This window comes from Manacus vitellinus, unplaced genomic scaffold (assembly GCF_001715985.3).
Source record: "Manacus vitellinus isolate BGI_N305 unplaced genomic scaffold, ASM171598v3 scaffold_43_pilon, whole genome shotgun sequence".
In the NCBI taxonomy this organism is placed as follows: Eukaryota; Metazoa; Chordata; class Aves; order Passeriformes; family Pipridae; genus Manacus; species Manacus vitellinus.
The window spans coordinates 4,285,453-4,311,239 of NW_021940560.1; the positions used below are offsets into that span (position 1 = coordinate 4,285,453).

The window sequence follows — 25,787 nt, forward strand, 5'->3', positions numbered from 1 at the left end:
CTTCTTTATACAGTGTCTGCTGCTCCCATGCTTAGTTGGGAAATTAGAAGATGCTATCCAAACAAGTAGCTTGAACAGTATTAATAGTACAGCAACACAGGCACACATGGAACAATGAAAACCCCAAAGGATTATAATTAAAGATGGCTTCTAATCTAGCAGCATCCATAGTGCAGGAATAAACCTGATGGAAATAAAAACGTATGAGATACATAGTGGCTGCAGCTTGCTGCCGTGGCCTGTATCCCTGCTGTGAACTAGAAGAACGTTTCCCTGTAAAAGTATTGTGAAAAATTTATATTCCCTTAAAACTTAGTGGTTCAGTAAATTACCAGGTTTAGACAACAGGACTTCTATCTACCTCTGCCACCTGAGTTAAGGTCCCTTCAATCGAGGCCGTTCTATGACTCTATGATTCTATAAATTATAAAAATCCATCTCTGCCTGGTCAATGCTCTCCTGGTATCAGCCCCTGCAGCCTGGAGATGTCATCAGTCAGGAAGAAGAGTGCACTTACATATGTACACATATACAGCCATAAATATTCAAACACAGTTGCTGCTTCTTGGTTTGATCCTGAGTTTAGACTACAGATGATGACTAGCCTGAAGATACCACATGGCAGAACACTGGGCTTTTGTTAAGCTTCTCGTGTTCTCTTATTTTCAACCTAAAACTCTCAGGCTTTCATACAGACTGAAAAAAGAGAGAAATTCTAAGTAATGATCACTGTCCAGTTCAAAGTTAAATATTGTTACAGATGGGAACAGAAGGACTTATTGCTGCAGGACAGTGATCTTACACTGCACATCTGGAGCACTTTCTCTACACCCTGACTGGCAGTGGAGCCTGCACACATCAGATGGCATCAGTCAGAAAATGTGTTAGCACAAAGAAATTATGATGAGTGCACAGCATGGTCAGATGTAAGGAAAAGCACCATTTGTAGATTTGTAAGTCAATTAAGCTTTATTTCAAGTGATTTCCCCAAGGCTTCTTGAGGTAGGAGCATTTGTTTTCCTTCATTTCACCTAGGTTTGCTATGATTTAGTGACTGTAGAGTTCTATATAGTCTCAATATCTTGATTTTCAGAACTGTCTCTCAAAGCATGACCTAAGCTTTGACCTCTTTCCTGAAGCCTTACTAAACAACCACATAGCATCCAAACACAGATACGGCAAAAAAGGCAGAAAAACTGCATGAAACTATCAAACATTGTACTGTGACTGTTCTCAACCTCTCACTGATATTATTAATTAAATCAAGAACATAGTGTCAACATTTTGGTTAACAAACAGCACTGGTCAAGACAGGTGGTTTACAGCAGCTGTATATGAGTTACACCCTTAGGAGACGTGTGACCTTTTCCCTTTCCTACTCTAAAATTGACTTTTGAGGTATACAATATTTGGAAAAAACCCTCTTCAGAAAATAAGTCTTATTATAGAAGAAATAAAGGCATTTGTGCAGCACCCAATAATTTCCAGTCTCTAGGGTTTACCTACCACTAAACACTTTTTTCTCCAATCAGAGGGTATGTTGAATGGAAAAATGCCACACTGCAACTAGGAGAACAGGTTATAGGCTGAAATTGATTTGCATCACCTAATTAAAGTGATGTAAAATAGGAAATAAGTTCATAGAAATCTAAATCAATTCGTTAAGCGAAAGAAGGCTGAGAAAAAAGAAGTTGAATAGTTTGCTTGTAATGAATAATCTAACTATGCAATTTAAGTAAAAATACTGCAGATATTTAAAAGTTTCATATTTACTAGAAAGATCTTCAAAAATCTTTTTAAAAAGTAAAATGTGTGCTGAACTTTTCTGACATTTACAAAAGTAATTAATTAATATGATTAAGCAAATTAGACTGAGCCAAAGTCTGACTGATTGTAAAGCATGCTGCAAGAGCCACCTGTTTGCTAGAAAGATTAGATACTATGGTGCTGGCAGCTAGAAAAAAACAGAGAATTGTAAAAGATAACATCTATATATACTGATCTTTGAGATCTGTCTTGTCTGACATGCGCTACCAGATTATCTCAGTTTTACCTGAGAAAAGAATTGTCCATTTTTGTTTGGAAAAAAAGCCCTACTAATTAAGCTAAAATAAAGTTACCACTGACTAGGTCCATAAGGGTGTTTATGCATCTGATTTCTGATTAGGCACCTTAGCTCTTCCATATCTAGTTAGCCAGTTCCCAAGGTCCAGGAAAATCCTAGGACTAGCCATCTAAATTTGCTGTCCTTCATCTTGAGGGCAGCAGTGCCTGTTCCTTCTGCCCAGACACAATATTTTTGCCCAAGATAACATTTAGCAACTAAGAATCGAACTTCTGGTTAGCAATAATTGCCTGGAGATGCTGTAAAATGTGCAGTTATAGGATATTCATCCCTGGTCATCATTTACAACTTGAAACAAAACTTCAAAACAGGACAGAGAGGTACTTTTTTTGCTATTATATAAACTTTTGTAATTTGTATTACCATTTGTATTACCCAGTTGTGTATCTTATACTTTGTATAGAACAAACCCATTACCTCTGTCTCTCAGAACCAGCAGAAAACACTCTCAGCTTTAAAGGACTTAGAGTAGAGCAGCACTGGCAGTAGAGCAGAGAGCAGCTACTGAAGCACTAAAGAGCATTTAAGTACTTAAAGGAGGCTTATAAAGAAGAGGGAGAGCAACTTTTTATATGGGCAGATTTTGACAGGACAAGGGAGAGTGGTTTTAAACTAAAAGAGAAGAGATTAGATTAGATGTTTGGGGAAATTCTTTACTCAGAGGGTAGTGAGGCCCTGGCACAGGTTGCCCAGAGAAGTTGTGGCTGCCCCATCCCTGGAAGTGTCCAAGGTCAGCTTGGACAGGGCTTGGAGCAACCTGGGCTAGTGGAAGGTGTTTCAGCCCCCCCCATGGCAGGGGGGCTGAAACAAGAGGATCTCTAAGGTCCCTTCCAACTCAAACCATTGTAAGATTCTGAGATCCTGTGATTCTACTAACTCAGAATAGTACTTGATGAATATTTGACTGTCTAATTGATACCTGATTATACTTGATTTTGAAATTCATCCTGACCCTTTTATTCTCCTGGCTATAGCATTGTTCATATGGAAATCAAGTAAAGTGAACTCTCATACAAGACCATTAACACATGTCCAAATTTGAGTGCAGAGCTCTTCTGCAGGCTCTACATTTGGGTACATTGAACTTGTCTTCATGGTTCAATATCAGAAGACTTCAGAGAACCCACTTGATATTCAAGTCAGGAAGGGGATGAGAACTGGAGCAGGAGCATAGACTTTTGTGTTTATGGTGCAGGCACAATATCTCATGGACTTGTCCTATACCAGCACCAGCACAGCATCAAGAGCCTTGCAGTCTGCAGAGGAGGCAGGAGATGGAAAAGAGTAATTTTCCAAAAGACAAGGCAAAGGAGCAGACAAAGATGTGGGAGAAGAGTAGAATCGCAGAAGTCTTGAGCAACCAGACTTTGAGAATAGCCTATGGTGTGGGAGCTAGTTAACAGGATAGAAGAGAAAGGCCATCAGTTCCATGCAGATGTATCAATGCCATTAACCTTTCCATGGAAATCATGCCTTAGTGCTCACTGTGCACCCCGGAGATGTAGCTGAGGCCCACACAGCACGTTGCATGTTAGATTGCCATCTCTGAAGCAACACACTGGGTAATAACCAATTTTGCAAATCACAATTCCTACAAAGAGAAAACGCTAACAAACGGACGTGTCTGTGAAAAAGAAAATGCAGGATATAGAAATTAGCAGAGCTGCCTGCTAGGTATGCTCAATTAGGAGTGCATACATGGACTTTTCCAGAAATAGCTTTAGTCATGCTCAGCCCTGCTGCTTGTACTGTACTTCTGCCATACAGATTAACTAAACACAATCTTAAAGATGCAAAAAAACCTGTGATTTGAAAGTTCTGACATAAACAGTCCCTGAAAAAGAAGAAAACAGAGCACACATTGTCTATGCCATTTGTGAGCCAGTGGATCTAATGGTTCACTTACTTTACAACCTGCTTTGGAATAATTTGGCACATCTCTAATTTTAACAAGCTTCAGTGGGATTAGATAAAATGCAGACTTTGTTTACATCAATTAACACCCAAAGAAGTACAAAAGAACTTGTTAACTGCATTTATGAACAAAAAGTAACAGTGAGAGTTTGTCTAAACGAAGTTACTGTATGACTTGCTCAGATTGGCACAGTTGTCTCTAAAAGACTAAAACCAAGAACCCAAGAACTGAGCTGCATTTTCAAAGAGGCAGATGTGTATTTTTAATTACATCGGCAGATATAATCGATGTTTGTGATAACTGCATTACCAGGTTTGCAGACATCAGATTCAGAGATGACTGCTCCCCTCCACAGGCCGTGTACACATTCACTGAGTCTAGTGGAAAACCAAAACCATCACAGCCGAGTTGACAAGTGCATTGGCCATTGCTATATTATTATTCCTGTTTCCAATTATTTTACCCCATTGCTATATTATTATTCCTATTTCCAATTATTTTACCTTGACTGATTATAAGCACATTCTTCTCTACATGCTGCAGAGCTGGAAAGAAAATGTGGATGACTTCAAACCCAGCACTAACCATCCTCAGAGATAATAAATGGACACATCATATACGGCTCATAAAAGTTTTTCAAATAGTAATTATATTAATAAAGATAGAGAGAGGGAAAGAAAAAGCAGGTAGAAGTAAGAGTTTAAAAAGTGAGAGAAGGGGAAAAGTGCACTATAAAATACACTATATCATGCCTGTAGTATACAGTCTATGTCTGCTAAAACTTCTGAAAAATTCAGGGGTTTTTGGTCATAAATATTTTGCCCTCTACATCACATCATTTCCAAAGATCTGTGTGTTCAGAATTCTAAATAACAGACCCCTCCAGAAGTTGCTGGGGTTTTTTGATCACTCAGGATCAGTCAGTTCTAAGGAAGCTTTCTGTTCCCTGCTCAGGTGGGGTGCAATGTGCCATCATTTTCCATCTTTTCCAATTATTAGCTCGGGGATTCATAAAAAATTGTTGTCACCTGTTCTTAGTTACATTTTCTGTGCAGCCAACAGGCCTGGATGCTATACAAACATATTTTTGTTACTCCAATAACATGCCATTTTAATTAGAAGTGATGCCCCAAATCAGCAGAGTTGAGCTGCTCACACACACTCACTAGTGAGAGCTCTGGTTGGTCAGTGTTGTGATTCCAGCCCTGGAATACCACAACTTCTCCCTCCTAATATGACAAAATTAACTCTTACCACCTAACAACAAGTCTACCACTATACTAACAATGGTAAAAAGTAGCTGGAAGAGCCTGGTGTGCTTGAGCATTGCGGATCAGAGCTCTAGTGAACTGCAACAGCAAATAGACTCAATTTCTTCAACAGTTTCTGTGTTCCTAAACTCGCCGTGGCACACAGCAGAGCGTGACTTAACAAAGCTCAGACAGGCAAGGAAAAGCAAGGAAACAGTCTTTAATCAATGCAGTCACACTTGCTGTATTGTAAACATCATTCTTTAAGGTAGGAATATTAGAGGGAAAAAAAGAATTCATTATTTTTCGTGGAAATAGAACGACGAGAATTCAAGAGCGAGAGGAATTATACAACATCAAATGTAGATCAGACACAACTGATTTTTTAATTTTTTCTTTTTAATAAAAAGTAAGGAGTGAAAATTTAGCAAAATAACAGAAAGGGAAATGTTCCTCTAAGATGAAGAAAAACAGACTATGATAAGAGGTAAGTAGAATAAAATCTTCAAACTTTTAAGTGTACTTATGGCATTACCACCATCATGGTTTAAATGAAGTATTATGAATATCACATAGACCAATGAGCTTGTTTGGATGTGGAGTCTCTTTTTCTACCTCCCTACAAATGGTAGTTGTTGAAACCATGGCAGCCCAAACAAACAGCCATGCACACACTTAATATTCAATTGAGTTCATAGAGGTTACTTGTTATAGCCCGTAAGTATTAACATAGATATCTGGCTATGTCAGAGAAACACGACTCCAAAATCCTCTCTAAACAAGATCAGCTCTAAATGCAGAATATCACAGCACATACAGATTAATTCCTGATAGGTATCCAACCCCTAGAAAATCTAATAGCATCTTATCATTGATTGCATGCTACACAACAATTTAGGCTTTGTTTTCCATTAGTAAACACCTCAAATTACATGAAAGGGAGAAAAAGTTCCCCAGATACAAGCATTAAATATTTATCAGCCTTATGTCTGCTCAGTCACCACTCCTCCAAGAAAGTCCATTAATTAAATACCTTGGAAACGATTAAAACACTTCTTTAGAACTTATTGGCACCTGTTAATTCACTGACCCTATGAGGCTATGGCAGTAAATGTCTCGTTTGATTGCTTCTTTTACCAATAAATCAGCAGCTTAAAGACAAAGGAGACATGATGCAACTTCATGTACAAAACATTGCCTTAAAACACAAAAGCCAATATCTAGAGGCAGGGAAACAGAACATTTACGTAGACAGGGCAGTGCAAATAATCTATTTAACCTAATCTTTTAATTACAGGAAACATCTCGTAGCAAGACATACAAGAGCAATGAAATGACCCAGAGCTAGAAATCAAGATGATATATTTGTGCATGTGAAAGTAACACCAGCAGAATTCATAAAAGAAAACCTCCTTGGGCATTATTATCTTTCCATCAGGATATACTGTCATCACATCTAGAACAGGAGAAAAAATGGCTTAAAATATGTTATTAAAATACAAAAATGTAAAATAGAGGGGCAAGGAAAAGAAAACAAGAGCAGAGAAAGGTAAAATTAGAGGGGGGGAAAATGCAGGTGAAAAGAAATCTCTGTTTGAATTAAAAAAGGAGCATCTTTGGAGTGGGGGGAGGAAAAAAATAAGGGACAGACCCTAAAAGCTTGATATAGCACAGCACCTACTCCACTACAGAAGCTGCAATGATTTTGGTGTCACTATTTACTCAGTAACAAAGTATTCAGCAGAGAGGGGGGTTCAAATCTGGCCCTGCTTGGGCAGTATGCAAATCTTCTCCCACTCCTCTGCAAGCCTTTCAGGATAGCTGGCAGAGAGTCCCCTGAAGAGTCCTGGCAATGCCACACTCTGCGGTGGGAAACGAGCATCTTGCAAAGAACCCCTGAGATCCTCCTACCCCCTCAAATCTGCGCGAGTGGAGAAGTGTTGCCTGGAAGGGGGAGCGAGACAGAGTGTGTGTGTGTGCAGGAGAGGGAGTGAAAATAGTGCCTGTAATTATAAAAGAGTCCTGAAATACCAGGAGATGGAGATAATAATTGATCCTAAAAAAAAAAAAAAAAAATTAAATAAATAATAAATTGCTCACTCCTCGCTGTATATAATGTTTTCTCCTTTCCCATTTGTGGTATTCTGACCCTTTGTTCAGATCCTTTACCTTGCTATATTGAAGTTATTATGGAATATTTGAAAAAATTGGCTTCCCTTCCTTTGATCTCTACTATTGGATTACATTCTTCCTACTCCCTTTACACAGTTCTTCACTCCCACGTTCATTTTCCCCATTTCTTTGTTTACATTCAATTTTACCATATTTCTTCACACTTTGCTACATGGGTAAAGTCTATGTTGTGTTCCAACACACATTACTCTCTCTCATTCCTTACTTTGCACTTTTTAACTGATCATGTAGAATATTTGTTTCCAGAATGACAACAATAAAAAAAAAAAAAGAAGAAAAATGTATTCAATGGTGAAAACATGTTCCTTTTCACTCCAACTGCAGCCCTAGCTGAATTGTGCTGCCATTGTTTTCCAACAGAACTTGCATTTCCAAACTTGGGAATTCCCATCAGTCTGTCTGACAGAATTTTCCTGTTTTTTTCTCAGAAGGTGTGCATTTTTCAAATGCCAGTAACATACCACTACAGAATTTCCCAGGAGTAACAGCTTGGTTTGCGGGACTCTTATTTAAAAGCCTTACTTCCAAGAAAGTCGTTTGAAACAGAAGAATCAAAACTGATTATTTACATTCTATAAATCAAAACAAAACTACAACCAATGCATTTCAAAACATTGCTATAATTATTTTCTACAAGCTGATAAATTGCTGGACATACTTTCTTCAGTACTGGTTGGCAATTCTTTGAGCATTAAGCACAATGTTTATTTAATTTTAGATTGTGAGTATAATTATTAAAAGTGTGATTCCAAATCATTAAAAAAAAAAAAAAAGAGTATACAGGGAAAGAAAAAAAACAAACAACAAACCAAACACATGGGGGGGCATATTTCAGCTCCATTACAGTAGTTTTAAAATCCTATCTGTAGACAGGTATATATTTCATGGATGGGTGGCTGTTCTAGGGTATATCCAGTTGACTCTGCCCCAGAGGATGAAGAAGCCCAGCCCCAGCAGGGACAGAGCACCCCAAGTCAGGTAACAAAGCTCCAGGTCACAACAATATCCATTATGCAAGTTTGGGGTTAAGAAACTGCAACTCTCAGGAAACCTCTCTCAACAATCCTGACTCCATTCTCTTAGTTATACTAAAATGAAAGAGATGTAAAAATGTATTTACCCCGCTCAACATGTTTAGATGCATCTTACCTGAAAAGATAGGAAATAAATACTGAATTAAGTGTATTTTTGCTTTATAATCTGTGCACCATGACCCTTCTTTCTCCTACAATAAAGGTCAGTAGAAACTATAATCTGCAGAGAGTCATAACACAGTATTCAAAGCATGGAGGAACCCAGTTCTTATCTCTGATTCCCATGTTCACACCCAAAAGTTTCCTTTTGTGGCCTCTCAAACACAAGGCTGTGCCTTTGTGCCAAAGACCACCTCACGCAGACTCTGCTCTATCAGCTCATAAAGAGAGAGACATAAGCATGGGATTATATATACTTGCAAAAAGGTGTGAGATCTAACCCTGGTGTAAATTAGGAGAGTTTAGGTGAAATTAGTGTATTGGCATCAATGGAGGGAGGTCTTCTAACCCTCAGTCAAAATCTAATGTGTACAATCTGTAGCAGGTGGCCCTGTACTGTGAGAAAATATGGATGGAGTGGGAATGGACTCTGCTACCATAACTAAAAAAAAAAACCCAGAAAAAATCAAATAAACAGAAAACCCAGGCAATTCATCGTATATTGATTTAAGTACTGCAGGATGGGATATCAAAATAGATATTTGTTCTTTCAAACTCTTGCTCTGTGACACCTGCTTTGTTTCCCCCTTTTAACTTCGCCAGGCGTTAACAATGTTTCTGAATTAATTCAAGACATCTCTGACAGCATGTGATTCAAAAATATTCAGTTTTAATTGTTTTTCAGCAGTAGTGGTGGTCAAAGCACAAGTCTGCTTAGTCTGCCTGAGAGTTGGGCATTTGGTGGTAACAGGTTATTTCAACAGCTCGGGGTAAAAATCGTATCATTCACTTAACTCCGCAGTATCAGTGCAATTCATCTCAGTCCATAACAGATGACATGTTCAATAGAATATGTAAAGTATGCCTCCACCTAGTGATGATTATGTACAAACAATAAAAAATAATAATAATTCTTATTACTTAAGGGAATCATAATAATTTGCTATCATTTTCCTAAATTAAAATGCGCTCTCGTGCAAATATTCACTTATATAAATGCACACTTTCCCTCCTGAAAACTTAGTTTAAAGCTCAATCTGTGAAATTTTACCTGCAAACTCTGACTGCAGGAGGACTATACATGTTCTAGGTTTTAAGCATGTTAAAATTTTAAATAATGCTGCATTTGTAACAATTGTGACTATTATAGGGACAAAAATACAAATGGAGAGTGGCTGATGTGCTGTGAATTTTAAGCATTAAAATCATCTGATAACTGAAGTTCAATACTCTGTTTCTAAATTAAACGGTAAGCAAACCACATCCCCTCTTTGCAACTTTGTTTGCCAAAGAAAATGTTTGCTAAACTTCTTGGATCGTCATGTTTTACAGATGCAATTGCAGATGTAATGGCATTAAATTCCTAGGAATTTATTTACCCCAAATCAGAAAAAAGGTTAGGAAAGGAAAAAAATAAAATTAATAACTCCCCCCCTCCCAAATAATAAACCCACTAATATTAATGAAAATCCCCAACACTCTAGAATTCAAGAAATCCAGCCCCTGAACTCATGCTCAAAGTTTTTACAACTCCCATAATCCATATGAAAATACTCTATAATTGGGATCAATTGGAGGCACATCTCAAAATCAATAAACTTCAGGAGAAGGTTTGAAAAGTCAGGGTCCCTTGTGGTGACTCTTCTTGTGGGTTTTCCTTTTATTTGTACCATCTGGGAACTACCTTAAATGTCTTCTCAGGCTGACTGGGTTTGCATTACCATTTCAATAACTCTCCCCATCCCATTACTGGTCCATGAATCACAGTTTAGGAATTCCTGCTCTGCTGAACAGCAGAGGTGTAGCATCTAAGAGAGGGCAGGTCCCTGTTTCCACTTCTCCCCTCACATTTAAATTGCCTCCTATTGTCCGTTTAACACCTTGAAGCATCCAAAAATATCCTCTCCCCGAAGAAATCACTCCTACCCAAAAAATGTGGATCCCAAGCATCTCGTCTGGCACACAAATTCAGAGAGAGGACAGCCAAGGCTCCCCGTGCCCAGCCAACTCCAAATATCTGCCTCAGTCATTAAAGAGAAACACAAAAAAATGGAGTCAAGTGACTTCGCCAAGATTTTAAAAAATGTAGTGGCTGAATACAGAAATACCAGCACCAAACATGTAAACAAGTCAGATTTGATTATCTCTGAGTGAGTTCATTTACGATTCATTTTTCTCTTTGTTTTTTTTTTTTTTTTCCAAGAGTTTGATAAATTAAGGGAACGTGTGCAGTGTTTGGGCACATATCAAGACATTTTTTTTAATATTAACTTACATTAAGAAGTTAAAAAACCCATGCAAAAATTATAATGCTTTTAAATTAATTTTACCATCTTCACTCAGGAGAAGCAGTAAACCTTAAAGTACTAAAGAATCAGGAAATCCAGGTTCCTTTCTCATTTCTACATTTTCTTTTCAGTTGTTGATTGTCAGGACTAGGAAAATATCATTTTCTTCATGTTATAAGTGCACAAAACACAGCACCAAAGGCTTCAGTCACATTAGAAGGGCTTTATCAAGTTCACTTTTACTGGTTATCTGTAACAATAATTCTCATTTCATGTTTTATCTTGAGCCAACTTATCCTTAAGAAGCTATTTACCTTTCCTATCAGCTGATCAAAATATAGTCATAATTTTGACACTTAAAACTACTACCACATGCATAATTTAGAAAACACAGGTTTATAGAACTATTATTCCTTCCTGAAAATAATAATAAAAAAGATATTAGTTCATTCAGTAGCTAGCTAAAATAAACATTAATTATAGAATGGTTTGGGTTGGGAGGGACTTTTAAAGGTCACCTAGTCCAAGCCCCCTGCCATGCGTAGGGACACCTTCCACTAGAGCAGTTAATAGCATGAACTGCTCAGCCAGGCACTGATTTTGGTTGAAAAATATTAAAAAAATGATCAACGTCGTGATACTGGGGGCAGAGTGACATGCACCCTGTTCCCTGAATAGTTGGTGGTCCCTGGGGAAGGGCAGAGCCCTGGTGGCACCAGACGCAGACTGCCCGCATCCCTTCCTAAATCTCTTCCCATCCCTGCCCGCATCCCTGCCCATCCCTTCCTGCATCCCTGCCCATCCCTGCCCGCCCCGCCGGCTCGTTTGCTGCCCACGAGATGGCAGCAATATGTTTATGAATAATGCAGCAAGAGGCTGCAGCCCACTGCCATTTCGAGCTGCAAAACGCCGCTCACTCCCTCAGCTGTAAAACAAAATAATATCACAACCCCCCCAACTATCCGACCCTCCATGAATTCAGCTGAAAAACAACGGGAAAAACAAGAGGTTCTGCTGCCCGGATTGATTTCTCATAAGGGTTGGTGTTACACAAGGCACAAGGTGCTTCTTCTGCACTCACATGTTTGCCCAGGTCCTTGTGCTCAGCCGTGCTGCTGTCCCTGACAAAATTATGTCACACGCACATTAAGCATTAACTGCTGTTATGTTTTACTTCTGCAATGAGGAAAAATGCCTGTGGCTCAAAATAAATATTTTCTTTTCTGATGGACAAATAACATCTGCACTTCTGAAAGCTGCAGCGTGGCTGTCACAGGCTAAGAGATTCATATAATTTCTTGAGAAGCACATGTATATGAGCACACACAGACACTTGTACCTATCACAGTCACTCATGGATCAGCACCACCATCCAACAAAAGATGGGCTCTCAAAAAAGTGTGGTGAGCTATTATAACAATAATTTTTAGCAGGCAGACCTCCATGTACACGTAGTGTCAGATCTGGGGAATATGGGTTGTGCATTTTTTAAATCAACCTGATTTTCACAGGAAATTTAGGCTCACTTTTCAATTGGATTTTTGGAGTTCTCTGGGATTTAGTGAGACCCCAGGCTGTGGTGGGTTTTAGGAGCTGGTTGCCCCAATATGTCACGACCTGCAGTGGGTACCACAGCAGAGGGCATATGCAGCGCCACAGGCAGCACCACCACAGCACCCTGCCCAGAGCAGCTCTTGCTTCAATCAGACTTTCAAGCCTTTCTAAGACCTCCATGAGTTGTTGAAGTTACACTTCTCAAGATATTTTTGTTTATAAATTTTTTTATAGACAATAATTGGAAAAAAAATGGAACTGTGTACCTAAGGTCATATTTAGCTACAAATCAACCAAAGTTTTACTGAGAATTTTGAATCTTCCTTCAAGAAGCTGTGCATGACAAAATGCTGCTTATTAGGAGTGTACTCCACTGTTTCTGAAAAGTAATCTTTTTTTACATTATTTTAAAAATTGTTATTTTTTTATTTAATAATAATGAAAACTACTACTGTCATAATTTTAAAGTCGCAAAACACAAAAAGCCTTCCTGCCATGACTGTTTGTGGTTACCCCAAAGCAGACAGAAACCACAGAAAGTCAGAGAAACGGATTACCTATAACTTTGAGACAGCTTTACCTTGACTACTCAAGTTTGTCAGTTTTATGAATAAAGTTCCTCTGCCTTGAAATTCCATTGAAGAGGTTAAACAGATAGAGAAGTTCCTTGAGATTCTAATACAGAGGCTGAAGCTTCAGTTTCCCAAACCCTTTAAATGTACACCATTGTCAGTCAGGTGTCTTCCTACTGATACCTTATCTATTTTCAAACTGTGTATGGTTTGAAACATAAAGGACAAAAATGTTGGTACATATTATAAAAAAGTTTTATCGTTTTCCATAAAGTATCTCATACACATGAAATCCATGGCCTTACTCTTGGTATGTTCCTGTCCTTGGGTGTAAAGCTTTTCTGTCACTGCTTGTAAGGACAGGAGTCTCTTTCTCAATCGCATTTTTGGAGGGAAAACTGGCTTTACTACCTGACTTTCCTTAGAAAATGAATCACATTAAGCATTTTTTGCCCTTGTTTACTGAGCAACCTGAATTTCAGTTCATTTTCCATATACCCTCTTTGGGCTAACATGAATATCATCAACGCTAAGAGTGAAATGGTGGTGAGGGAAGGCAAAAACACTTGTTCCCTCAGGATTGTCAAAGTCTGACCATTGCTCACCCAATGCTTCTGAAACAAGGGTGGAAATGCATTTTCCATAACTTACATGAGTGTCTTAGTTACCAGGCTCTTGCTTATCATGGATTTGATGAGGATCTTTTGTTTTCTCAGTGCTTCTGCCTGTTGTGTTCTTTAATAACCAGGGATACCTCAACACCTCCTTTGGTCTCAAGATCAGCTTGAGATGTTTACCATCAACACAGGTAAAGTGATTACAATTAAATCTGCCTTTTTCATACTCAAAAAATAAAATAATAACAAAATAAAATTACCAAAGATCTCTAAATGTCTCTCTTTATCACCTTCAAATGTCATATTGATGTCTTTAGAAGGCAAAGTGACTTCTCAACTGCATAATATTTAAAATTCCTGTTGTCTGTAATTTTCTCTTTTCTGCAAAACTTTCCCCACAATCAAGGATGTTTTTCTTCTTACACTATGTGCTCTTGGTATTTTTTTCTTTGTTTTAACCGATAAAAAACCTGCATACAAATAAACAATGAAAACATACCTCTACTGCCATTACTTGTATAAAATCCTGCCTGATTTTGCATATGAGGACCACTACTGCTACAACAGCAGATTCCAGAAGCAAAGGTTGTGATCTGTATGCTTAAAACCTCAGAAAATTTGGTGATTGAGTAAGGCAATGAACTACAGAAAGCATAGTTTCATTCATAGCTTCTGGTTTAAAAGAAACAAAGAGATAATAGGGTAATTAATAAAGAACCTATTTTTCAACAGAAGCCAATCTGAAGTGATTCCAAAAATGTCCACAGAACTACATATCATAAAAGGAGAAGAAGAGTCAGGTCCCAGAACCCTGGAATCAATATAATGTTGTCTACAATTGAAAGTGTTAACCATCTAAAGTTCTGATTCTGGATTTTATATGTATTTCTGTAAAATACAATAAATCTTATGTGGCATTTAAAGCTAAAGAAATTAGGAATAAAGAAAACAGAACTAAAAAAATGCATTCACAGGTTTGTTGTATTTAGGTTACAAAAGAACATAGCAGATATATGGAGAGGTCAAAAGATTTTCTGCATCCATGGATTAGGTTTTACTAAATATTTTGGCAAGAGTTTTGCTAGTAACGTCATTAACGAGACAATTAGGAGAGAGAACTAGAAAGAGAACTGAGAGGCCATTCCACACTGTTGTGTTCAAGGTCTCCCACTTACATCAATAAAAACAGAGTACTTGTGTAAAAATCACAGAATGGTTTGGGTTGGAAGGGATCTTAAAGATGATGTTCCACCCTCTTTGTCATGGGCAGGGACACCTTTCACTAACCCAGGTTGCTCCAAGCCCCGTCCAACCTGGCCTTGGACGCTTCCAGGGATGGGGCAGCCACAGCTTCTCCAGGCAACCTGTGCCAGGACCTCACTGCCTCTGCAGCCAACAATTCCTTCCCAGTATCCCACCTAACCCTGCTCTCAGTGTGAAGCCATTTCCCATTGTCTTGTCACTGCAAGTTCTTGTCCAAAGTCCCTCTCCTGCTCTCCTGGAGCCCCTTTAGGCACTGGAAGTGGCTCTAAGGTCTCTCTGGAGCCTTCTTTTCTCTGGTTGAACACCCCCAGCTCTCTCAACCTGGCTCCAGAGCAGAGGGGCTCCAGCCCTCGGAGCATCTTTGTGGCCTCCTGGGGACTTGCTCCAGTAGGTCCATGTCCTTGTGCTGGACACGCCAGAGCTGGATACAGTGCTCAAAGTGGGGTCTCACCAGAGCAAAGCAGAGGAGGAAAATCACCTGCGTCGACCTGCTGGTCACACTTTTGAAGACGATGAAGATGATTTCTTGAGCTATTTTTTAAAAAAAACTAATTATAAGTTTATTATTTAAAGAACCTCTGGCTGACACCACCTAATAACTGTGTGATGTGGCCAAGTCTTTTAATTAGGTAATAATATATTCAGGTTCCTAGGATCAAAATTAAACTACAATCACAGCAGCAATGTCCAGAAGTAGAAAAAATTCTGTGCAGGTGTTTTAAAATCACAACAGGTCTACCTAACGCAATATGCTCCAGCTGCTGCTAAGGACCACCAGAAGATTCACATTCAAGACTACAAGGTGGCTTTTTCAGATTTGTATCATCTATGCAGCATTTATATTTAAAAACACACAAAGAAATCCAAATACCAGTCCCAACCCAAGCCCCTCCACATCGCACACTCAGTCCTTCCTCTAGAGAGATCATGGAAACAAAAATGATCCCTCCCATGGCAAAAAGCTGGGACTTAAACCATTCCTGGGAGGCATCCAGATACTATCCTGATCCTACAGTATGTAGAACAAAATAGCTTATCATTCAGATTATGCGCTTGGACAAAGCTGGACAGCTTCAAGGACAAGGGAGTTACCCCAGATCAGTGCCATAAATGTTATTATATATGAAACAGCTGCAAGATAAATTCTTTCATATTACACATAGGTGCAGTTGTACTTTCAGCTGTCTCACTGTTGAAATACTGTAGGTCTTACCCAGCTTTCTCTATTTGTAAAATACACTTATACTTCTTAGTTGCATGTGAATGAGTAACCCCTTCCAGCTGCACAGCATTGAAACAAAAAGCAGTATCACACCAGATCTGTGGCAAGAGCCCAGCCACAGAACTCCAGAAATTCTCATATGAAACCGTCCTAAAAAATGAACTTGGTAAATAGGGAAAAAATATGACTAAAGAAACCAAAAAATGTCTGTTGGTTAAATGAAAAGTGTAATTAAGAGAACAAAGCAGCTTCAGAGAGTAATAAATATGTTCCACGTGACCTTTTTTGCACTTTTCACCTCTCTACTATTTTTCCTTTTCTTTCTTAAATGATCTGAGAGAAATCTTCCAAAACCTCTTCAAGGAAACAGGGTACAACCACAAAACTTTTTGCTAATGAAGCTCCAGAACTATAAATTCAGAGATTGAGAGCATATCTTCCACAGTGTCTGGGCTGAATTTGAAATTAAAAAGCTGCTTGATTTGAGTGGAGGTTGAGTAAAATGGGAAAGAATCAGATCTGGTTGAAAAGTTTACTAGAAGTAGAACATATGGAACATTAAAAAAAATCTGCAAATTAGCCTAGTTAGTGGTGTCTCAACAGACATATCAGTACTCATTGAAAAGCAGCCCATTAAGTTATTTTCCTTTTTGATAACCCACATCAAAATGCACCTACCCAACATCAAACTAAGCCAAAAAAAGGCAAGAAGAAAATGACAGAGTGACATAGGCGCTGTTGCTGTTCCAGTTGCTGACTGACAACACTGCCATCCCTTAACATGGTTTTATTTAGTTATTACAACCATCTCTCTGTAAATGACACTTAGGATTATTTAAGATTATGTTGTAATCCTTTTAATCCTCAGTGCTTTAAATTTCAGGCTAAACACCAAAGAGCAAACTAGCACTTAGCAGAAGTATTTAAAGCATGTGATTTGAACATAAATCTTCTTTTATTCACCACTCCTCCGATGAAGACCTAGTGTATCACGTCACTCACCAGCAAGAACAAACAGCACAGAATCTCACAGCAAACTGCTACCTTTCCCTACACCATGTGAAGCTGTTTCTAACCAGGTCTTTTCCTTGGTGCCAGATATATCATCAAGAAAATAAATGAAGGGAAATCAGAAGGTCGCATATTATAAGATGTACACATTTTCAGTTACTATTAAGGAGAAGTTGAGAAAAAAAAATACCCCACATAATATGTTCCTCAAGAACAGAAATAGATTGCACAAATTGGATAGTGTGAGACAGATCAGACTTATCCTGTTAAACTGGGAGTAGCTCAATTAAAAGGAGGGGAGTAACGCTGCTGAAAACCTCATGATCGAGACCAGAAATCCAAATCTTCCTGCCTGAATACCATTTACTTGCAGTTTCCTTTTTCTTCCCCCCCCCACATCGATCATGTTTCCAATTAGTTTTCTTTATGATTCTCCTAAGCTCCATCTCCTTGTTACCATCCATTAACTGTCATAGGGTTAGATTTTAAATTCAAGATTTCCTTATTTTCTTCAAACCAAAATTTCAATAGTCATTTTCCATTTCTAATCTATAATTCATGAACTCAAATTGAGCACCCTGGCTAAATCAAACTCAAAATTCTGCACCTACTCCTAATACAACACATTAGCAGAAAGCAACCATTGCTCTGTTTGAATCAGGAAAGAAGGTTTTATTAGTCAGAAAGTAATGAAACAAAACCCCACCAACTATGCTTTGAAGATATAAACAAACTTATTTGTGATCATTTCAGAGTTAAGCAGCTAATGCATTTAATCAAATACCAATGCAATGCATCTATATTTAGGTCACAAAAAAAAATAAAAAGAAAGATTAAGAAAAATCACCCATGCTCTCTTCATTTGAACAAATCTATGAATAAGTAGACATATATTATCAATCTTATTCCCACCCACTAGGGGTAAGTAGATCATCTGATGTGTTGCCTGAAATATTCAGTATCCAGGTACAAACTGACCTCTCCGCTTTCGAACTCGTCTTGGATTCCCTCCAGACTATCTCACAAATCTTCTCTCTCTCTCTCTAGTCCCCTTCCCACTCTATCTGCTCATGTAGCACCAGTCTCGTTCAGTCCCTTCCTTTCCCAAAATGTCACCACTACTGGTGCCAAAGCCTTCTCCTCTTTCGCTCTTACCATCTGGCACAATCTTCTTGTAGCTCTCTGTCTAAACAATGCTCCATCCCTTTTCAAAATGTGTCTTAACATATGTCCTTCCTCCCATGCTTTTACTTCTTAATGTCTCTCCCACTCACTTATTGGCTTGATGAAGACACATTTTAATGGGTTCAAGCAGTAGTGCATGAGTTTCCTTTCTCACATTATTCTGATTCAGTGGAGTTACACCTCACACGAACAGAAGTGAGAAGAAAATGCTTTGCAGAGCCCTCGTACCACCAGTTTGGGAAATCAATTGCAGAGTTTTGTTTGTCTTTGCGCTGGAAATGTATTAGCTGCAGTGAATCACCACTCTGATATGCATTTCCAAACAGGAATTTTGCTTACTGCAAAATGAGAAATAAACCCTAGAAGCTCAGAAGACCTGTCAGTGTGCTCAGGGGGTTGCAGGAGTGAAGGCTAAGGTTATACTTAATCACATTCCAAGTGAAAAAGCTGAAGATTGACAGCAAAACCAAAATATTTATTCTAAAAATACCTAGGAAATGACAAAGCTCCAAGTGTTGTCTCAAGACAACCTGAAGGATGTGGAGGGTATAGAAGCATAAGTCTCACTGTCTTGGGGAGGAGGAATATTTCTAAATATTGCATGTGCTTTAGAAAGATGTCTAGAAAAATAAACCTTAAAAAAGCCTCTGTAACTCCCAGTTGACCCAAAGAGGTTTCTTTTCAAGAAGCCACGCACAGACCCTTGGGGGGTTTTTGTGTGTAATGTTTTTTTTTCTTAAATCCCAGACCCAGACAGAGTTGGTTCCTCCAGCATGTTTTATTGGCGATGATGCCAAAGGACTATCTGGTAACTAAGAGTATCTTGACCCTGACATGTTCCTTTCTGCATCTTCCCCCCCTTTGTTGTTTGTATTGTTAAAAATTTTCAATGTCAGAACTCTGGGAAACAACTCGGTCCATAGAAAATAATATTTTGATGTGGCTTGATGCAACATTTAGTGAAAAAGAAAAAAACAACAAATCCTTTCTACTGATGTTCATGGAAGCTGGATTATGTCCAAAACCTGAAGATGTTGCAATAAACTATTTTACCCCTAGATCCTGGAATGTTAACCTTGCAGTAACGCTTTCCTCCTCCTTTCATCTCCTTGGGCCTTGGTCCTCCCTTCCAATTCAACGGGATTTAGGTGAAGGAGTTAAATAATATTATTTTCCATCAATGAAGAATAGTCTTATGAGAAATACATGTCCTCCTATGCTGGCCCTGACAGAGGCAAGCTTTTAAAATCCTCCCCTCCCCTGGCAGAAGTGAACCTGGGTCATCACCGTCTGAGGACCCTGAACAGCAATAAAAACAAACAGAGTAACCGCACTGCGTTGGAGCAATGCTTGTATAAGCAGTTTGAAGAAGTTGTGTTTATGGAAGCCCTTTAGGTCAAGATTCTAGGCCTGAACCCAAAGCAATTACCTACTAAGTTTTAAAAACAAATTGAATATAGAGCATTAATCAATAAATCAACAGGTTCTCAAGTGTTTAGGAGACTCAGTCATCAGAAATCCTTCTCTTAGAAAAATAGTAAACCGATGCTGGATAAAGTGTTACACTCCTGTACTGGCAAGAAAAACGCTGTATTAAATCAGGCTCTAGTTATTAAAACCAAGGAAATAAAACCTACCTCTTCACAGAGTTCACACTCAAATGAGCAATGGAATGCTTTGCCTCTTACCTGAAAGACATTCTTTCTGCTGGATTTCTCTGAGGTCCATTCAATGCGAGCACCACACAGATCCACACACTCAGGTTTGTATCCCGGTTTCTGAAAAGGAAAAAAAGGTAAAAATCAACCATGAATATGACTTGACTTTATCAGATTAAAGTCAATTATCGGATTAAACAAGAATAGAACAAGTTCTAGTGACAGGTTGTTGTAGCACAGCTGCTGATATTGCTGAAAAGAGTTCATTATTCCTTGTTATTATTAAGTAACCACTCCTGAAGAGTCTTAACTCAGAAATAAGGTTCTTATACTAGATACACAATTTTTAAAATAATTAGTTAAAAAAACTAGTTCAATATAACATAGATCAAAACACAAATGCATACACATTGACCAGCTATTTTCAATGCTTACTTTGCCAAACCTCTTGAGAAGCCATTGGGTTTAAAGGAAAAATTTTGTGGGTTTTCCAAATGCAAATTTAAAGTGATGCAACTGGAAAGGACAGAAATTAGAGAGGAACATACATCGTATCTCTAAGACAAGCCATCTCCTTTCTCCAAATAAATTATCATTTCTAGCTCCTAAAAAAAGAAGAAAAGGCTTCGAGGGCATGTGTGACACCCAGAAAGAGCTCAACACGAGGGCTGATACTTCTCAGTGTCAGTCCACGCATCCCAGGGTGACACAGCTCTGCCTCCCCAGCTCCTCCGTATGGATGCAAGTAATTCAAAGAGCAGATTTGTTTGCCTGCATCATTTACATTGCTGAGAGCTGGTGTAAAGCACAGTAATCCTCATTTGCCATCGAAGCTCCTTCTCCAGGGACTCTGCCTGTGCAGCAATTCTGGCAAAGCCCATGTAGGTTAGAGTAGCCTTTGTGGATTGTGTTGCTGCACATCCCACTCAACAATAAAAATGTTACTGCTAACAGTGCAAAGCACTAATAAGTCCCTTTTGGGTAAGAGGTGGAGTAATATCCACATAACTAATTAGCTTAATGCATCTTTTTTTCCCTGCTGCTCTTAAACCACAGTTACCTTAAAAATAACATTAGTGATACAGAAAACAGACTTAATGGAAGTTAACAATGGCCAGTCCAGTATCAACCACAAACTCAGCTTTCCAAAGATTGCTCACTGAATTTCTCTGATCTTGTTATTAAAGGCTAAAATGTATGTGTTCTCCAGGATGTCTTTGAGATGGGAGGAAAAGAACTTCTTTAGGTTAAAAGGAGCAGAGTAAGAGATCCTGGTCAAGTGATTTGCAGGCAGAGTCTGGAAGTTTTCAGTGTTGGAGTGGTAATCATGTTCTCCATTTGCCAAACCATAAAACCATGAAGGATCAGCTCCACTAAAACTGACAGTCCTGTGCGTCTTTGTTCCTTTTTTTTTTTAAATTATTATTAATTTTTTTAATAGAAGAAATATGCTCTTCAAAACAGAAGGACGTTCTTGTGGCTAAACTACTGGAAGAGCAGTTTGGAATTTTTTTCCCCCAACTCTGCCTCAAATTTCCTGCCTGGCCTCTGACAAGAGCTTAATCTTTCTGATTTTTTAATAACAGATCAAAACAGCAGTATTGAGACTTGATTTTACAAAGATGTTGTGAAATTTAGTCAGCGAGTATTTCCAGGGCAAAAATTACAAAAGTTGGGGAAAAAACCCCCAAACATCAATATATTAATACAAAAAAATATTCAAATTGTGGAGGAAATAAATTAATTTTCAGTGTTCCAGTACTGTAGTTTTATAAATAGGGCTATGGGGCCTCCTTGGACTAGATCCTCTTCAGGACTCCATGACTGTCCATGTCTGCACCACACAGGCAGCTCTGCAACCCATCATGAACACAAAACACCAGTTTGTCAAAATGGGTAATCCTTCTTTCTTTGAAAGAAAAAAATACCCAGAAGGATAACTTGAGTCTGAAAATACTTTAACAAAGAAGGGCAGCTTTATTCCACCAGCAGAAAGAGTTGAGAAATTTTGGAGAAACACAATGAGATTAAAAGAAGAGATTAACATGTAGACAAAGAAAGAGAAATAGTTTTTTGATAGGGAGGGTTACTGGGCTACAGAAGATTTTTCCCAGGAAAACTGTCATGGAACACTGAAGTGACAAAAAACATTGGACAGCCTAGAGAAGTTTTTCAGGGAGATGAAATAGTGAAGTCTATAGGATTTTATCACCTCTAATTTCTATGATCATGTAAAAATGTGTGCAACAGCAGAACTTGGGCTCTTCCATGCAGTCAGTGCACACACAGTTTAATTTTATCACTGTTGCAGTACTTTGGAGCTTGTTTACAGCTCTGATTTTGTAACAGGCAGAAGAAAAGTACAAGCATGTACATCTCCCTTTCCAGAAAGGATGAGATGCAGGCTTGTGAAAAGCTGAACATACTTCTGCTGTGTGCAATAATTATTTGATTCAGTCTCTTTATCTCTAGGGGAAAGAAATATGAATTGAGCAATGTGATCTAACAGAAGTGTCCCTGTCCGTGGCAGGGGAGGAGAACAAGATGATCTTTAAGGTCCCTTTCAACCAAAACCATTCTATGATTCTGTGAAAACTTTTTCTTTAGAGAATTTATCAATTCTGACCACGACAGCATATCAGGTGTCTGTGAACACCATGGGGGACTCATGGGTATGGATTAGAATGTGAAGATTCTGATGAAAACTACATGCCAAACCATTCAGATCCATCAAGCCTGAAACTCTCCATCACCTTCTGCTGCACCCCTGGGGGGCTCTATGCAATGGAGAGCCCCACTTAAATCCATCAGAACTCCAGGAAAACTGCCTGGAAATTCAGTCTGGCCTAAACAATGTCCTTTTACACATAGCTGGCTTCCCAGCTTATGCATCACCCAGAGTCACTGGGAGAGAGTAAGCTGAGGTGACTGGAAAGCCTGAGCACTCCACGTCCTTGCTTTGTGTTTTGCAGTCAGAGCAATTATGTTATATCAATGTTGTTGGAGGGGGTTATGCTGTAAATTGATACAAGTGTCTGCTACGATGAAATCTTCCTAAACATGAATATGGATTTCAGCAGCATTTTCACTCGCTAAATTACTTTGCAGATGGGCTAATAACCCGAGGTTAAAATAACCTCTGTTGCATAAACTATCTCAGGGAATAAACAGACTACTTTTCCTTGGTCAGAAAGACAAACTGATAATAGAATTTAATGCTGGTAAGGAAGAATGGAGCTGTGAGTCGTTTAGATCACCATGTCCTTAATTTAAAATAAAAAGGAAGTCATATTCATGGGAATGTTAAAAAAAAAAAAGTGTATCAAAGCCAGGATTACCAATGATCAAGGCAGCAGCAAAAGCTAATGATTCAGTTACACGGGATGCAAAGTTGCCTTTTCAGTAGTATTTGTAAACAATCTTCTTTTCTGAATCTCTCCTCTGTGTGCTTTAATTGGTGTGCTCTATTGCTAATCAAAACACCAAATATTGTCACCAGCATCACCAAAAACAAAGCCATGGATTCCAGTCTTCTCCATGGAAATCAATAGGAAAGTTGCCACAATGAATCCTAAATCCATAATCATAAAATGGAGCAACAGAAACTCCTTTTAGCTTTTACTAAATTCTCTGCATTAGAATATTATTAAAGATTTGGACAAATATAATTTGAAATCACCTCTAAATTTTGTCTTATTGTCATAAAGAGATATGGTTAGAGGTGCTCTCATTTCCCTTTCTCCTGTTGCCTTTGTTTTGTGAAATATCATTCCTCTTATAATGATGCTGTCTTAGTCTAATTTTTTGCTTCATGTACAGTATTTAATAATTAATAATTAATGAATTAATATCTTTAGACTGCAAAGGAACTTTAATCTTTTTGTTAAGTCACATCACTTTCTTGCTAACAATAGAAATGCTTTGTTATAAGTCATACTAGTGTGAATGAACATCTCCTCTTTTACATTATTTAATTAATGGATGAGTTCCCCCTTTTCCAAAGTAAACAACAACTGGAAAAATAGAATAACATCAGTAAACAAATGATTTCTAATGAATCCTTTTTGTATTATTTCCTTTCCACTATCAAAATTATATCTGGCTAAATGATTTACAAAGGAAATAAGCATTGCATTTATTTTATCAGATGAGATCAACATGCTGGTTTAGCTTTTTTAATGTGTAAAATTTGGGTTTAGAAAACTGGGTTGTAAGATTTTGAATACTGACATCTCTTGTTGTTTTCAAGCTTTAACCAATTTGTTTATTTACTGTTGCATATAAGTCATATGCAACAGACAGAAAATGCAACATAAACAGATTTTTCTCACCTAGTGAACATTGAGTTCACAGTCCCAGTGTTCAGATCCAGCATGCAGTAAAATAAATAAAACCACACACTTTTATTTTTTTGTGCCTATAATGAGCAAAATACATGTTCAGTGTGTCTGTGTTCTTCCTAACACAGGAGGCAGTAGATGTTTTCTCACCGGTTGTGAGCACTGGTGATGAGTGAGACTTCAGGGAAAGGGACTGACCTCCCAGAAGGTCCTGTCTCATAGAATACTTCAATTTTTTTGGGATAAACAGATTGAGATTTGGGCCAAAATCCCATTCTCCAGGCAGGTTTAGTTTAGTATCTAAATCCCTAAAGAACTAACGGGGATTTTAACCATATAGAGGAGTCTCAGAGTAAAATCAAGTTTCCTGTGCATTAAATTCCTGCTATTTCACTTATCTCCTGGAATTTGGGTGAGGGTTTGCATAGGGAGAGAAGAGGTAGCAGGTAGAAGTGTAAGTCACTTAGTAGATTATAAGACTCGTTCTAATAAATCTACCTTAGACACTATTTTTTAAAAATAACATAGAATTCAATTTTAAGGAAAACAGATGATTCGGAAAAAAAAGATTAATTCAAGCTGTATTGTTTTCACGGCTGCAGAAAAGTGATATTTTCCAGCTGGACTAGCACAAACACAAGGAGAAAGTACCAGATTTTACCCTTACTTACTTTTACTGTTTCATTTATTAGTTTTGTTTTTTTTCTACAACCCTCACGCTCTTTCCAAAAAAAAGTAAGGCATGAAAAGGTGCTTTCTAGAGCTGATTTTATGACAGGTGGCATTGATAGACCAAGGACATATAGAAGAATGGTTTGCATCACCTGCCACAGGAAAAATAGCTTATTGTTTGTGACTCCTGCCAAGGAGAGCACCTTTGTGGTCACCCGTCACGCCAACAAGATTTGGCAGGTTCGATCAGGCCTTGAGAACCTTTCACAACAGGGCTTTGTCAAACCTGTGCCTTGGCTGCCCACAGCACCGCAGATCCACCAAATCCCCCTTTTGTTGCCCACATTCAGGTTTGTGGGCTCAGGCTCAGCAGAAACCAGCACTGAAGGGATTTCAGGCCGTTACTGCTCACGCAGACAGAGCTGTCACATCTCTGAGGACAAAGATCAGTGGCCTTTCCTTGGGGCACAATAAAAAGGTACTGCAAATTTCACTTTGTAGTAACTACAGGCTACAGAAATTGCATTAGCTGCATTAGATGGAGTCATAGAAATATTCAGGAAGGTTAGCGGGATATGGTGGATGTCACATTTATACCACGATAAAAAATCACTTTGCTAACTTGTAATGTTTTCTGCTTTGGTAACACCCTATATTAAGGTGCCATTTATAAATAATTTATTATTATTTATTAATATATAAGCCACTTTATAGGATGGTAGATAACAA

At 38.3% G+C, this 25,787-nt stretch overlaps 1 protein-coding gene across 1 annotated transcript in view; it reads right to left on the minus strand.

The window, feature by feature from the left end:
• Positions 1-25,787, minus strand: part of ARHGAP15 (Rho GTPase activating protein 15) — a 331,248-nt gene that overhangs the window by 249,659 nt on the left and 55,802 nt on the right. The window contains exon 6 of the mRNA XM_018078934.2: positions 20,077-20,166. Coding sequence (XP_017934423.1) covers positions 20,077-20,166 — 90 coding nt within the window. The remainder of the gene's footprint in view (positions 1-20,076; positions 20,167-25,787) is intronic.